This window comes from Pituophis catenifer, unplaced genomic scaffold (assembly GCF_029215685.1).
Source record: "Pituophis catenifer annectens isolate HBS135680 unplaced genomic scaffold, rPitCat1.0.hap2 SCAF_1, whole genome shotgun sequence".
In the NCBI taxonomy this organism is placed as follows: domain Eukaryota; kingdom Metazoa; phylum Chordata; class Lepidosauria; order Squamata; family Colubridae; genus Pituophis; species Pituophis catenifer.
Window position 1 is genome coordinate 61,665,984 of NW_027256881.1, and position 17,247 is coordinate 61,683,230.

The window sequence follows — 17,247 nt, forward strand, 5'->3', positions numbered from 1 at the left end:
TCTGAGAGTAGCCTTAAGAGAAGAGAGAAGTCTGCAAATGTTATTTCAGAATTCTCCTATGGAGAACATAAATTGAAATATTACTTCTAGTTAAAGAAGGAACAAGTGGGATATAAATCAACTTGTCTTCTTAAACCTTTCAAATATGAAAGAATAGATGATCTAATTCTGTATCATGACACCTAGTTTTATAAACCACTGTATCCTTTATTTTTATTTTTTTTAGTGTAACTATTTGCTACTAATTGATCCTATTATAATTAAACTTCAAGAACAAAAATGAAAGCATGTTCTTCTATTAACCCCACCTTTACATCCCTTTCTTTTCTTGTATGTGCTTTAAAGATCAGTATAAAACTGGATATCAGTCATATCAATCAATCCAATTCTGAATTTCAGTAGAAATCAATGGATGCTTCTTATCTTACAGGATTAGGATACATGCTCAGTATTACCCAGCCTGCAACATTATCAAGCTAGTTCTTCGTTCGCTTCCAGTATTATGTTTTCATGTCTTTCTGTCTGTCTAGCATCTGTTGCTTTCTATACTAGCTTAGTGTGAAAAATTGGAGATCTGAGCAGGAGAAACATTTATGAATACTCTGACCACTTTTACACAAAGGAAGGGCTTACAGAGGAACAGTAGAAACTTGTTATCCATTGTTGCATTACCCCCACAACCAAGACAATACTGTAAAGATCTAACATAGAACAATGTCCTTTTTGTATGCTGACTTTCATCTGCTGATGGGACTTTTTGTTTATTATTCTCAACAAATGTAACAACCAATTCCCCATTCAAGGGGTAGTGTGAAAAGAAAGATCAAAGCACTGCAACGAAAGAATCTGACTTCAATTGAAGTCACATCAATGTTTCTAAACTGACTGGTACTTGATATTTTGATTGGAGAGAAATCTTTTTCAAATGTTTAAATACAGCACAATTTTCTAGACTTTGCAGCAGCCAGATATATATCTTGCATTACCCCTTTCTGTCTCTACTTCTCTCGACTTCAAGGTCAAAAGAGATTTAAATGCTAGACGTTTTTATGGAATTGAAGCTGCAACTGTAAATGTTCCTGTTTGAAAAATGTCTCATCAACTATGCATTCAAATTTGCTCATCTGGAAGTGAGCAATTTTAAAATGAATAGAATTTATTCTGAAATAAGTGGAACAGCCACTTATTTAGGGCAGAAAAACTTAGTTTTCTCTTTGGCAAACTGTTTTATTGATTGTTTTTGGGTTTTTTTTACATATTGGATAGTCTTTCTAAATCTGCTGCTTTGGGAAATGGGGTACTTTTAAAAATCTACATAGGTCTGAAGATGAGCTGATCATGGAATGGATAAACAAGCTATAATGCAGCTTTTCTTGGTAATACGTTGCATGAATTCAGCCTTTGTAGCTTATTTATAAACCATTATTTGTGATTTAGTAATGGATGCTCCTAACTAATTGTGCCTTACCTGGCAATCACACTTGAAACAAGAATGGTTTCCACTTTTTTATCTCAGTGATAATTTGCATTTTACTTGCTGAATATTAAGGTTATTCTAATAATGAATAAGTCATCCATTTCAATGCCCAATTGTAGATTCTGAAATTGTGCATGAAACAACTCACCATATGCTAAGGTCTGCAAACTGCCCAATTTTCTGTATAGTGAATGAATCAGATTTCTTTTGAAAAACAGCTGTAGCCCACCTTTCCATCCAAACAGATTGACAAGAGATTAAATCTGCCATGATCATGAAAGTGTCATGAATGCCAAACCCTAGAAATACAAGCTGGTGAACTTGAATACGGTAATTATTGTCACTTATTAATTACATTAATTACAGTAAAAATACATTAATTACAATAAAAATAAAGGGAATAAAATGACATTTTGGAAACACGGCACACCTTTTTTCCTTAAAAAACAGATTTTATTGAGCTTTAATATGGTAACCATCGCAAGATCTGTGTTCAATTTATATATTACAATACCAAACAGGAACTCCTCTAGCAGCTTTGAAACTTGGCAAGTCTGGCTGTAATGCACGGTAAGTGCAGTAAAAGGCCGTGTGAAGTACAAAAGGAATACAAAATACTTCTCTCCATGGACTGTACATTCTTTTAAAGAACAGTGCCTGCTCCACAGGGCAGTCATTTAGCAATTTTTAAAAGTCACTGGCCAATGTTCCAGACAAAGACGAACATTACTTCGTTTGTGTTTGGAAAATTGCTTAATCTTGCCATAGCTGGATCAAAAAGGGGAGGGGAAGCTTTGAAAGGAACATTAGGCAAAGATTTGCTAAATAAAGAAGGACTATAACATATTTTCACAACTAATTATATACCAAATAAATCAAGCAATAGTAAAAAAAAAAAAAATCAACCCCCCCCCCCCAAACAAAATAGAAACAAAACCCCAAACCCTTCTGTTCAAAATAACAGCATTTATTGCTTATTCCCATGAATTTCATTTATGAACACATAGTATATTTAATTACTTCTTCCACACGGGGAAATGTGTCCATTTGGTCTGCTGCTTTAGTGAAGATGATATATATTAAATCATCACCTTTCACTTTTAAGAAGATATTTTATTGCTTGTTTTTCATATATAGCCAACCTCTGGATTAGGCACATCCTTAACACAAGTTAAATATGCTTTTCTCTCTGTTGCCTTTTGTTTATACAGTGCAGAGTATACGGGCTTAAAATCACAGGGCAGCTGCTCACTCCAAGTCACTTTCTGGGTCTGAGTTCAAGGGTGTGCAGTAGTTTGGCCTGTTCGAAGGGACGAAGCCCGGAAGACACACACACTTATAAGATCCTTCAGTATTGATGCATTTGGCATTCTTACACAGAGACATCCTATTATTCAGTTCATTGCATTCATTCACATCTGGAAGAAAATGTGAATAGGATCAGGTTTAGCACATTACGTTCAACCAGAGGATAGGTATAAGAAGAAGAAAAAAGACTGAGCAAATAAAATTAATCTAACTAAATCATTACAATTTATCTACATACAAATTATGACACTTATAGTAAATACCACTGGTGGCAGGAAAAATACTACTGAATAAAGGGATATACCAACCACCCTTAATGTATGCTGGTTTAGTCTCTAACAGATACTGATGGTATAGAAATTTAATACATGCATGCTTGGCATCCAAATACACAGCAACACTTGGAAGGCATGAAGGCATAATAGGGCATACTTTGGGTTCCTTAAATTAAGGAATGCACCTTATAGGACCCAGGAAATATGCCTTTGGAATTCTTGACCACTGGAGATTAGATTAATCCCAACCTATTGCCTTTCTGAAAAGACCTGGTTGTTTGCAACCACATGGGGTTGGAAGTTAGCAATCCTCAGGTTTTTGTTTTGCTTTGAGATGTATTTCTTAGCTGCAGTTCTTAATTTTTTTGTAAATTAATAAATGTTACATTTATAGTTATTTCTATTGTTGTTTTAATTTTAAATTCTGTTTGCTGTCAAGGATTGCTTTGGCAAAAGGGCAGGCACACAATGGAAAATACACCGGGCAGTTTGCATGGTGCATTCAGAGATACTGGGGGTAGCACATTGCTTTCAATGTATATTCTACATTGTGTGCCTGCTTACTCTCTTGTAATCCCTTCCTCTCCAATCTCTCTGCTCTGCAAGGGTTAAAAAAAGAAAAACATCAGGTCAAGGATAGGACAACATATGATTGTAATGTGACGTATGTGACTAAGGGATGTGACCAAGGGACACTGCAAAGGTTGTAAATGAAAGTCTTAGTTATAAAATTATTTTTTCACCATTAACATAACTTCAAACGGTCGCTGAATGAAGTGATGACTATCTGTAAATATTTGGGTTGACCTTTTTTTCTCCCGGCCAGAGTTGTATGGAGTTAAACAAAATGTTAATAAAATAAAACTGAAGATGTCAGAACCAGATACTCTTAGAAAGGGATAAACTAGACAATTTTTCTTAGACAAGAATTTTCTTAGACAATTCTTGTACAACCAGTTGTCTGCAGTGTGATATCTCTCTGGGCCATCTGACGCTCACTCTGAAAGATATTAGTGCAATTTTCTATCTTTGAAGTTTATGGGGATTGTCTGGGAATCAACAGTGCAATACTTTCTTACCAACACATGTCATTTTGGTCATGTCCAAATGGTAGCCATCAAAACAGTCACAGGTATATCCTTCCTGCACCCTGACACAACGTCCATTTTCACATCCATTTAGAATTCCACATTCTTCAGCTTGTAATTCCTCAAAGCTATTCAGGAAACCTGGATTTTTTAAAAAAAAGAATTATGGAGGTAAACACACAAATTAGTACTTGTGCTCATTCAAAGAACTAAGAGCTTCTCTAGCACAAAGTCAGAAGTTACGAAGTTGGGCTTGCAAGGTTGATTTTAGCCTTTTCATGTAGACCAGTCAGGAAACACAAACAGATAAACTAACTCTACTTTACTGTAAAGCTATGTTAACAGAACCTTGCAAGTCCAAAAGTACAATTCTCCTCCATCACTTTTATAGCCTAAGAATTTAGGAATAGTCCCTTCTGAGTCTCCTGCTTCTCCCACTATGCAGCTGTGGTCTCTGTTCTCTCTTATCTGACTATTCCTTAGGCAACATCTTTTCCCCAAGATCTTAAAAGATCTTTCTTACAACCATATATTAGAGACACTGACTGGAGGTTAGTGATGAAAGGACAAACAAAGCAGGGGAAATGCATTAACTTAGCCTATAATGGGAGCCTTGGTGGCACAGCGGACTAAACTGCTGTTAAAGTAGCACTTAGCTGCCAGCTGCCTGCAATTACTGCGAGTTCAATTCTCACCAGGCTCAAGGTTGACTCAGCCTTCCATCCTTCCGAGGTAGGTAAAATGAGGACCCGGATTGTGGGGGCAATAAGCTGACTTTGTATAAAATAGAACACTGCTTAGGGGGGGCCAAAAAGCCCTACTAAGCAGGTATATACAAAAGTATGAAGGCTATTGCTTAATGCATTGTAAGCCGCCCTGAGTCTCCGGAGAAGGGCGGCATATAAATCGAACTAATAAATAAATAAATAATAAGTAGGAAAAAACAGCATCAATTGATAGATAGCCTTGTTACTTGGCAGAATAGGGCTTGCAATGTAGGCAAGACCATTTTTGCTGGCATACTTTTTTGCCGGTTCAAGATTGGCAGATGGTATTTTAACTCAGCTATGAGGAAGAACCCTTAGCGTAGATCTTTTTCATAAGCAATAGCATAACTGAAGAGAACGGTAGATGGCAGTCAAACACAAGCTAAAAGTACTTTGGGGGGAAACCTGAGATCTAAGAGCTTTGTAGAGTTTGATTGGTCGAAGAAGGAACAATTCCATGAGGTCATTTTTGAAGAGTATTCTCTGAATAGGGGTGATTTCTAAGCATGGCTGGTGTGGGGGGACACATCATCCCTTTGTTTGCTAGATGGGAGGGGAACAGCAGTTGGAATTTTAAATAAGAAGACTTATTTAAAAAAAAAACAAGTTACTACAGCTGGTTAAGATATACAAAATCATTTTGATAACATGCAGTTGATTACTAAGATAAACACACACATTGAAATTATAATGAGTTTCTATACTACAGGATTCTACAGGAGAACAATGTACGTAAGATTGTATTTATTCCACTAGCTATGCACAAATTCATGGTCCTTATATTTCCTGGGCAGCAAATTGTAGCAATTATAGTATAGGGTTTTTAAAAACATCAGTGAATGATGTTGACTGAAAGAAATGTAACTCTAATTGTTGAAGGATGTAGATCTTATGGAAAAGTGAGTGATTGCCCATTCAGTCTGTGAAAGTACATTGAGAGTTGTTTAGGATGACAGTGATGAAAGGGGAGTAGGCAGGAACAAAGGTGCTACTGTAAGTCTCTTTACATATAGAATAATCCAAAATCCTTAGCAAATAATGATATATAACAGAACAACAGAATAACAGAGTTGGAGGGGACCTTGGAGGTCTTCTAGTCCAACCCCCTGCTCAAGCTGGGAATCCTATATCATTCCAGACAAGTGGCTGTCCAGACTCTTCTTAAAAGACTCTAGTGATGGAGCACCCGCAACTTCTGAAGGCAAGCTATTCCATTGGTTCATTGTTCTCACTGTCAGGAAGTTTCTCCTTAATTCCAGGTTGCTTCTCTCCTTGATTAGTTTCCATCCATTGCTCCTTGTCTTGCATATAGCATGGTGATTTTTTTCTCCTCCACAAATGCTCATAGAACAGCCTCCCACCCATGAAATACTAAACAAGAGATGCCCAGAATAATCTCTAGGAAAATTCTACAGAACATCCAAGTTATGTATTCTTCTGTTTTCAGGTTTAAAGTTCCAGAATTGATAACGTGAGGTAACATGAAATAACATCATTTATGCCAGACAAAAACTGCAGTCAACAATCCTGGATAGAATGGCATTTTAGCAAGATATCATTTCATTTCATTTCATTTATTCGAATTTCTATACCGCCCTTCTCCTTTCGGACTCAGGGCAGTGAACAGCCAGATAAAACATCTATACAAACATCACAATTAAAATAAAGTTAAAATAATTTATAAATTTGGCTCATAATTTAAAACTTGTCAATTAAAATAAATATTAAAATTTTAAAAAAATTTAAAACTAACCCTAAAATCAGGACAGACCGGCTAGCTGAAAGAAATGAGTTTTTAGGGTCATCTTTTCTGACATAGGAAAATCAAGAGACATTCCCCTACATGGACATTATTTTGCTGGCTCTTGTCAAAATGAAAACATTGGATGTTACTACTTTCCATGGCCACTAATTCAACAGGTTAATTGTGCTTTGAGATGAAGAGGCTACTCCTAAGGATGCTGCTTGTATGTGAGAGATAATTGTAGCTCTTGTAAAGTACTGGTACAGTATATATGGTAGTTAGATGGATAATACTCCTTGGGCCAAACGTTCAAGAAATGTTAATGTAATTTCTGTGTTATCCCCACCCATCACTGCCAGGGATAGTTTATCAGACCAGGATACGTAAGCCATGTGTAAAAAATATAGTGGAAAATGTGGTCTTATACAAATTCATCGTAGCTTGATGCCAATGCCAATATTATACATTCTGTCTCCTAAACTTTTGGTTTTATTATTGTCCCAATCTTCTCTTTCTAGATTTGATCAGAGGCCAACTGTGATTTGGGTGCTTCTCTCATATGATATTTCAGTCTGCAGGCCACAGACGAATATTCTCTGGCTGAAATTTAGCAAATTTTGTAATCCAGTCTGTTTCATAATATTGCATTAGACGATATTGCTTTATGCAATATGTATTGCTTTATGCCCATCTTGAATTTTCTTTTAAAAGCTGAAGAGGTAAATTTGAGCCTTTGTGAGGAAGTGTTTAAGACGGGCACTAGGGAGGCCCGGATTCAACTTTAGAAAGAAACTGTTAGATTGGCGCAGGGAAAAGAATACGCGAGCAGCGAGTGGTCCGTTCAGCATTTTTATTACCAGAATCAGAACAGACGACTGTGCTGCCGGGCTCGCCTTATAAACGGAGTCGGCAGGCAAGCTGGCCAATGACAGATCTTCAAAACTCCCGCTGGTGGACTAGCCAATCTGGCGGGGATGCCCATATAAGGACATAACAGAAACCAATTGAGTAACCTTGGGCTAGTCTTCCATCTCAGCCCAACATACATCAGAGTGGTTTTTATGGGGATAAAAGGGAGGAGGGATTGTTATTTATCCTGCTTCAAACAAAAGTCAGGATATAAATCTAACAAATAAATAGGTAAGTAGCTGTCAAGTTATCAACCACTGTGAAGTTAGTCCCTCAAGAATATCTCCTTTTAACTCTGAAAATAGTTCAGTTATTGCTATAGAATCTCGGAGGTATATCATAGCCTAAAGGAGATCTGGCAAGGTTTCTAAGCCTTTTATTTCACAGCTGTGTACTAGACCAAGTATTAAATTTGAATTAATGGCATTGAAAAAGTCTGCACTTGTATAGTACACTAGAAATCATGTTTCTTTACAACAGCTAACATAGTCTGTTCCAAAGGTACAGTTATCTGACAACAAGAACACTGAATATTCATTTGAATTTAAGTGCTTGGATTGTCACGCTTACCTGCTTACTTCACTTTACTGAAATAAAAACGTGTTATAGTTTCAATCCATTCATAACTCCTAATGAATACTTTTCAAAAAAAAGTATCACCCACAATAAGCATAGAAAACATGCAACTCTTTGAATATTGTGAATTCTAAGGTAATATTGTGAATTCTATCAGGTTTGCCTGATCCGCCAGTTGTGTCCCTTTCTGGATCGGGACTCCTTATGCATGGTCACTCATGCCCTTGTCACTTCCCGCCTAGACTACTGTAATGCTCTCTACATGGGGCCCTTGAGGAGCATCCGAAGGCTCCAACTGGTCCAGAACGCGGCCGCGCGGGTGGATATGGGAGTGACATGGTGCTCCCGTATAATACCTCTCCTGCACGAGCTGCACTGGCTCCTGGTGGTCTTCCGGGTGTGCTTCAAGGTATTGGTTACCACCTTTAAAGCGCTCCATGGCTTAGGATGTGGGTACCTACGAGATCGCCTTCTGCCACCGGTAGCCTCTCATTGGCCAGTACGCTCCCACAGAGAGGGGCTCCTCAGGGTGCCGTCGGTCAAACAGTGTCGACTGGTGGCCCCCAGGGGGAGACCCTTCTCTGTGGGGGCACCTGCCCTTTGGAACGAGCTCCCACCAGAGATACGGAGGATCCCGGATTTATGCACTTTCTGCCGTGCCCTCAAGACTTTTTTATTCCAACAAGCTGGGCTGGCCTAACTCTTTTTAATTGCTTAATTTTAATTTGTTTTAAAAAATGGGGTGTTTTAATTAATATGGGCCAAATTTGTTTAATATGTTTTAAATTGTTTTTAAATTTTATATTGTATGTGTTTTATCTTTGGCTGTTCACCACCCTGAGTCCTTCATGAGAAGGGCGGTATATAAACTAAACTAAACTAAACTAAACTAAACTAAACTAAACTAAACTAAACTAAACTAAACTAAACTAAACTAAACTAAACTAAACTAAACTAAACAGAAATAAATAAGTTATACATTCTTAGACTTAAGGAGTAAAGGTTGCTTACGGTCTTCCATGAAATATGGATCGGTTTCCGAAGTGTAATGTTCCTGTTCAAAGTCAACCAAGGCGTCTTGTCCGTATGGCCGGGATCCAGGAACAGGAATGTTGCATAGCTGGGCATAGTCCTCTGGAAAGAAACACAGAAGAGTAGAATGTATAGGTAGTCCTCGACTTACAACAGTTCATTTAGTGACTGTTCGAAGTTACAACGGCACTGAAAAAAGTGAACAATGACCATTTTTCACACTTATGACCACTGCATCATTCCTGTAGTCATGTGATTTACATTTGGATGCTTGACAACTGATTCACATTTATGACTATTGCAGTGTCCTGGAGTCATGTGATCACTTTTTGCGACATTTTGAGAAGCAAAACCAATGGGGAAGCCAGATTTACTTAACTTGGTTATTAATTTAATAACTGCAGTGAATCACTTAACAAATATGGCAAGAAAAGTCATAAACTCAACAAATCTCTCACTTAGCACATAAATTTGGGACTCAGTTGTGATCATTAGCAGAGGACTACCTGTATTTTGAACACAATTGATCCTATGCTCATTTCCCATCTTTATCAATATAGGTTGCTTTCTTTTTTTAAAGATTAAAGTTGCTTAAAGACATCACCACCATGGCCCAACTTTACTGAACTTGAGCAATTCTGTTTTTCATTTGTTTCAAAATCACACAGAACCATTCCATGTGAATGTCTAAAGCCAATTAAATTGTGCTATTTTAAATGGGGAGAGTAAAAGCTTGAATGTTTGGCTAGAAGTGTTTCATGTTGTTGCTTGATAAAAGATATACATGCAGAATACTTTTTGCTTCACCAGATAATGGGAAGAAGGGTTGAGCAAATCAAACTTTCATTCTTTTTGTCAGGCGACTCCCTTTTTTAAAAAATATAATATATTGCGAAGTGAAGCCACAAGTCTAATCCTTACCAATATCAAGCCAACCTTGTGGCTTTTTCACTTCTGTAGGAAAGGAAAAAAACTGCAGCAGGCTTAAGGCTGAGTTGACAAGCACTCCCTCACTGAAATCTTGCTTTTAATATCAACTACAAAACTACATGCCACCATTTCACAACCTCAACCTTCTATCTATAATGAGAATATAGTGGTATTGATCTACAAGAATACGGTGTAAACACTAAGAATAATATGTTCAAGCTACTTGTGGCTGTTCATAACCAAAAAGCAAGGTTCTCACGGAATTTGAGTATGCAGGTTTATTGCAAAGGAAAAGGGAGTTAGGTTACACAGGATGTCTTGCTCTGGATATCAATATCTCAGCTGCCATTAAGAGAATACATTAAGGTTACATACAGTGGTGAAATTCAATTTAACTACTGGTTCTGTGGGCGTGGCTTGGGAGTGGCAGGGGAAGGTTACTGCAAAATCCCCATTCCCACCCCACTCCTGGGGGAAGGATATTGCAAAATCTCCATTCCCACCCCACTCTGGGGCCAGCCAGAGGTGGTATTTGCCGGTTCTCCGAACTACTCAAAATTTCCGCTACTAGTTCTCCAGAACCTGTCAGAACCTGCTGGATTTCACCCCTGGTTATGTACCTTTATTGCTTTGATTTTCTTTTTGAAAGAAACAAAATTTCTGTTGCTAAACAAGGACATTCTAAGTGGGTTTGGCCCATGTTACGACCATTTTTTGCCAGAGTTGTTAAGTGAATTGCTGCATTGTTAAATGAATCATGTGATTGTTAAGATAGCTAGATTCCCTCATTGGTGTTGCTTGTCAGAAGCCAGCTGGGAAGGCTACAAAGGGTGATCGTGTGACCCTGGGACACTGCAACTGTCTGAATTTTGATTATGTGGCCATGGAGATGCTGCAACATGTGGAAAACGCCATAAGTCACTTTTTTCAGTGCTGTTGTAACTTTGAATGGCCACTAACAGAATGGTTCTAAGTCAAGGACTACCTCTATGCTCTCTATCTCCCTTTACAAATGTGACTAACTTCTTTTTAGTTCTTATTGGTTTGTGACATCCCTCCCCACTTCCCTCCCCCTAAATTGTTGGTATATCAGACAACAGCCTCTGATTTTTATGCAACTATAAACATAGATTGCTGGTTCAAATTAGTGACAAACTTTGGTTTGCAAAAGACTAAAAAGAAACGAATTAAGCAGACTATAAAAAAGGAAAATGACTTCATTATGTATGAAATAGCCCAATATATTAGAAACATGGTCTACTAGGAAAGAAAAAGATCTTGATGGATGTTTCTATGTACCATTACAAAAAAAAACCTGAGTGATTATCCAGCCAAATATTTTATCAATACAACACAGTTTTTGCATGGAATACTTTACCAAGGGAATTACATACATTTAAAAAGAACTTTCAGCATAGAAGAACAGCCAGTATAAAGGAAAGCTGGAATGAAAACATCTGAATGAAAGCCAAGAATAAGCTCATTTTGTAATTTTGGGATCAAAAGCAGAGAAATAGATTGGTACTTTCCTAATCATGCATGATTTTCAGTAAAACAGCTTTTGCTCCAAATACTTTTCTGTTTGCACAACTGGCTTTTGTGTTTCTCAGGGCTGGACATTTATAATGATTGATTTTGCTGTTTTTGTCTCTTACTAACTTAAAGAACATAACTTGTAGCAATATAAGCAATGAACTATTCCAATAAAATAAACTGAGTATAAATATTTCCACAATAGCTGAAGTGGGTATAGCTTTTTGCAGCTTTCCCTTCTAAATGGACTGCAGTGGTGGGTTTCAATTTTTTTTACTACCGGTTCTGTGGGAGTGGCTTGGTTGGAGTGGCATGGCTTGGTGGGCATGGCAGGGGAAGGGTACTGCAAAATCCCCATTTCCTCCCGATCAGCTGGGATTTGGGAGGCAGAGAATAGATGGGGGTGGGCCAGTCAGAGGTGGTATTTACCGGTTCTCTGAACTATTCAAAATTTCCGCTACCAGTTCTCCAGAACTGGTCAGAACCTGCTGAAAACCACCTCCCTCTGATGGACTAGCCTAGATTATATAGCCTGGATGACGAAGAACCTGATTATAAGTATTATGAAACAGGAGATGTTGGGAGGGAAATATCTGATGTAAATGTATCAGAATAAAAATAAAAAATGTAAGCATGTTAAATTTAAGGCCAGGGATGAGATCCAGCGGGTTCTTACAGGTTCTGAAGAACCGGTAGCGGAAATTTTGAGTAATTTGGAGAACTGGCAAATACCACCTCTGGCTGGCCCCAGAGTGGGGTGGGAATGGAGATTTTGCAATACCCTTCCCCTGGCGTGGGGTGCGAATGGAGATTTTGCAGTATCCTTCCCCTGCCACGCCCATCAAGCCTCACCATGCCCACCAAGCCACGCCCACAGAACCGGTAGTAAAAAAATTTAAAAATTTTAAAAAATTTCACTACTGGTGAAATGTAATAAGTGCAAGTAGGGTTTCTGGAAATACGTAAATTTATTTAAAGAACAAGATAATTTCATTTGGCAATAAATTAAAAGTTGTAATACAGCATTTGAAAAAAATAATCCAAATGCTTATTCAGTTGATTAATGCTGGGTGGGTGATACCACTGAACTCTGTCAGTGTAAAAAATAACTTCAAGCATCTTTGATTTTTCTCTCTTAAGTGCCACCTGCTTATTTCTTATTTTACTTAGTGACAAATGAATTCAGAGAAGGTACAAAAAAATGTCAAAACTCCCATGTACTTAGTGATGTACACAGTCCTTGCACTAATAATTATTGAGCCCTTTTTTCAAATATGCTGCAGCAAATGTGACTATTTTAGAAATAACATATCTTGATTGCTAAATGGACTAGATTTACGCTAACAAAATATGTGTTGTCCCTGAAAATAAATCTTTAAACTTTAGCTACAAATCTTTTGTATTTTTTTGCAATCTGGTAGCCTTATGAAAAGAAAAGCACAATTTATATTTTTAAACGTTATTTATTTTCCACCAACAATTGCAATGTAACTTTCTTAACAAAGGAGCCAAGTAATTCTTCAACAGCATTTCCGCAGCCAACAGTTTAATTGCAAATGTAATATAGCATAATAAAGCTTTTGTTGAGCCAGTTACATCTATCATCCTGATCAAAGATTTTGGATCTCAAGTATTTATTTATTCAGCTGTGCTTATGTGGAATTGCATCATCTAGAACAAAAAACTATTAAGAATTTTTTCTTTTTCACTGAAACAAGCAAAGACGCTACGGATGGAATGTATTCTTTTACGTGATTATTTTTCAGAAGCATCTATTATTTTGGCCAGTCAGACTATCACTATATTCTGACTAAAAGGGCTTGTTTATTAGATATCTCTGCCAAGATTTTAGTAGGTGAGTGCACCCAGCTGATTTTGGAAACGAAATAAAGCTGGCCCTGGTTAACAGGTTGTTGCCATGACTGGGGCAGGGTCTTTGACCAGCTTTAATTGGTGTGCCAGCTGATGCCCTTCCTGGAATGTGATGCATCCCCTTAATTGTTTTCTATTAGCTATTGCAATTAGCTTTACATGGGACTTTCTTTGAAGACTATCTGGCAATGTAATAGGTATTTCCTAGAATTTCGTTGATTCATTTACAGTGAGTTAATTAAGATGAAGTCTCTTTGTAATGCTTTTTCCCAGATGACTCCCAACTTTGAATGAATTGCCTTTTACATATAATTTGTCAACTGATTCGCCCCCAGCTTTCCCACAATCTCTCGCAAAAACTGACCCAACCAGTAGGTCAAGACAGAAGGAATCTGTTAAAAGTCCTACTCCAAATGAGATCAGCAAGCAAAGATAAAAGAATGCATTGCTTCTTGGTTTAGACTGTAGAACACAAATCATCCCGAGATTAATCTGGCACTCTCCTTGACAATTTTCCAGACTATCTTGAAGACTGAACAGTTTTGTAGAGTTTTTAAGGAGGATATTGATGCATTATTGGGCTGGGCTGATTTTTGTTAATATTTGCATTATTTTGTAAACTGTGGTGAGTTTTTGAAAGTCAGTTTATTTAATATAAATAAATACATTTATCACAACTTCTTCTGTCTATCTATGTATCTATTATCCTTATAACGTGACACAACCTGGGCTACTCTGGAGAGTGTCTAGGAACAAATCAATCAAAATAGCAACCTCTCATTAGTTACAGTCAAAAGAGCAATATTTGCAAATGTAACAGCAAACAAACAACCAATAAAAGTCCAATTGTGTAATCCTTGTGTATCCAAAGGTCTCCGAAATAAAATAGTTTTGAGAGCTTTTTTGAACTCAGCAAAATAAGTGGTTAATTGCAGTTTTAGATGGCTCATGTTCCACAGAGCAGGGACTGCTACTAAAAACAACTGTCTCCAACATCTGATATCGAGAGTGAATTCTCCTTCAATGTTCAGAGAAATTGAACTGCACTTGGCAAGGATATCCCCAGTGCAGCCATGCCATATAGGATATATACTGTAGGTACACAACAGCGCTCTGAATTGAATCAGAACCGTAATGGCTGTGTGAACAATTTAATCTCAAATATACAGTATCTAACATAGCACTTTTGAGAGTTGTTTAAAATTTCCATTTCTATTTAAAATATGTTCCACATCCAACAATTGTGGCATTTTTAGAATAGAATATATTCTATTCTAAAATTTAATTTATTCCTTATTTTCTCCAACTTATTTTAGCCACTGTAATTATTGACTACAAGTCTAAAAGACTTCTTTTCCCTTAGTGTGCTCTTCAAGTTCACAGCATTGTCTCTCTATTGTTACAGATGCTCAGGGGTGGGCTTCAAATTTTTTTGCAAGGGGTTCTCTGCCCGGTTGCTGGTTGGGCGTGGCCATGGTGGCCATGGCCTAGTCAGCCTCCTGTACCACATTGGTGGAGGGGCTTTTTGCCATTCCCAGCCTCTGGAGGCTTTCCTCGAGCCTCTGGGAGGGCGAAAACAGCCTCCCCAGGCTCTGGAGGCCAGAAATGGGCCCGTTTCCAGCCTTCCCGAACTTCCGGTAGGCCTGTTTTTTGCCCACTCCGAGCCTTCGTGCATGCCCTGCACATACCTGCATCCAAAACGGGTCACGTGGGGACTCCTGGGAGGGGCGGGGTGGGTGGGGCCAGCTAGGAGTGGGATTTGGGGGTTCTCCAAACTGCACAGAATCTTAGCTAGAGGTTCTCCTGAACCCCTGTGAACCCCCAGCAGCCCACCCCTGGAGATGCTAAACCAAATAATCTGATGGTCCTTAAATGCCTTGTTCCAGTCCAGACCATAAGGTCATGCTCTTAATCCAACTGAATTTTCTTCTTCTTTATGATTATGTCCAACAGTTATGTGGATAAAAGATAGATTTATAAACACTTATTTCTTGTGTAAGGAGCAACAGGCCAGAGTGATGTGGAAGAAATATGGGATGTTCCCCAAGCAGTTTTCCTGGGCTAAGAATGCAATAGGTTATTCAAGTTATGAATAACTGACTATTGTTAAACTTACTTTAACAATACTCCAAATCAAGCCACCTCAATTTGTGTAATGATATGGTCAAGTCTGCTGAGGAGATAACTTCACATCTGTGATTTTAGCAGACATTGCTCATGCACTTCTAAGAATATCTTGTGGCTGTAGAGACTGGGAATAATGCTTTTAAACTATATAAAAAAATCTGAGATTCCTGAACAGAACATTCTGCGCTGTGGCAGAACTGTGGCATTCTCAGAACTATTCTATGCTAAGTAAGTAGTTTACATCTTATGACTATTGAGGATAATTCATCAAGTCTTCATACAAAGGCCCTTACCATTTTCCAAAGCATCTGGGTTGTAAATACAGTAGTGCAACTTTTGTATGTTTTTAAGAATGAGGCGCCAAACTATTTCTAGAATAGTCATGGGAAGAGGGAATAGTATATAGCATCAAGCTGATCTTGCAGATAAACAAACTCAATTAACAAATCAGTTGGCAAAACCAGCACATCGTCACTATTATAGGGCTATATTCATTCTAACATGTCAAGATGGCCTAAATTACACATTCCAGTTGCCCCCAGCAACTTCTATCAAAGGAAGTATTTTGTGAGCTTGAGTCAGAAAGAAAACTGAAAGTTGATCATAAATATTTCTATAAATCCCTGGCATACAATGCCACTTGAGATGCATATTAGTCAGCATCTCTTTTATTTATTGTCAGCCATAAGCAATCTGGTCTACATGTGTAGAGTTTGAGCTAACTACTTTATTATGTTCTGCCCCTAATACAAGAATCTTCCCAGACTAGCATTTCTCCTATGGGAACTACTAGATAAGGTTACAAGGAATTCAGGAAGGGCTGGTTCTGGCCCTTTTACAGTTACGCGGTGACTTTAGACTATTTTTGCACTTCATCCTTTCTTAGTGCCAGGCTAGATGTTTCCCAACATCAACGTTCATAACAAAAATCTTGGGTTTTTTCACATCTAACCATCACCCACTATTTATATGAACACATTTTTTTCTTCTTAATGTGAAAAACAAACATCTTCTTGTGCCCTTTCTATCGGTATTTATTTGCTTCCCAAATAAATTTATTTTAACATATATTAACCAGCTTAATAATAGTTGACAATGTTTACATATGCTGACTCTGAAGCATTATTCTCTGTTCAGATAACACTTGGATTTTTAACCGAAAAGTTTCCTGGAAACATGTAAATGACATGTTTAACAAAAGAGATTTATTTGTAGATTATTTTACAAATGGAAAATTCCACGGATTCACTTTAACTGAGTCAGGGCAACAACCAAAGACACTTCCAAATCACAATCTGATTTGTAATGTGCCATGGGTTTGCATGTTACTGGCATCACTTCTTTTAAGCTTCCTGTTTAGCAGCATTCCATACTAAAGCACTGATGCAATAAAATCCCATTAAAAATGCCGAATTTTGCTCTGTCTAATAAATTCAAATCTGTAAACTCTAATTTAGAGGCAAAAGGCTAACTGAGGAGAGCTGATATACATATAAAGGAAAGTTACAGGCAATGATAAAGGAGGAGAGCTGATATACATATAAAGGAAAGTTATAGGCAATGATAAAGGAGGAGAGCTGATATACATATAAAGGAAAGTTACAGGCAA

The 17,247-nt window shown here is 37.7% G+C and overlaps 1 protein-coding gene across 2 annotated transcripts in view; it reads right to left on the reverse strand.

The window, feature by feature from the left end:
• Positions 1-1,952: 1,952 nt before the first annotated feature.
• Positions 1,953-17,247, reverse strand: part of LTBP1 (latent transforming growth factor beta binding protein 1) — a 206,029-nt gene continuing 190,734 nt past the window's right edge. For both annotated transcript variants that reach the window (XM_070932503.1, XM_070932502.1), the window contains 3 exons: positions 9,156-9,278; positions 4,140-4,289; positions 1,953-2,895 (listed from right to left, as the gene is read on the reverse strand). In XM_070932503.1, the coding sequence (XP_070788604.1) occupies positions 2,726-2,895; positions 4,140-4,289; positions 9,156-9,278 (443 nt within the window). In that variant the 3' untranslated portion in view covers positions 1,953-2,725. The remainder of the gene's footprint in view (positions 2,896-4,139; positions 4,290-9,155; positions 9,279-17,247) is intronic.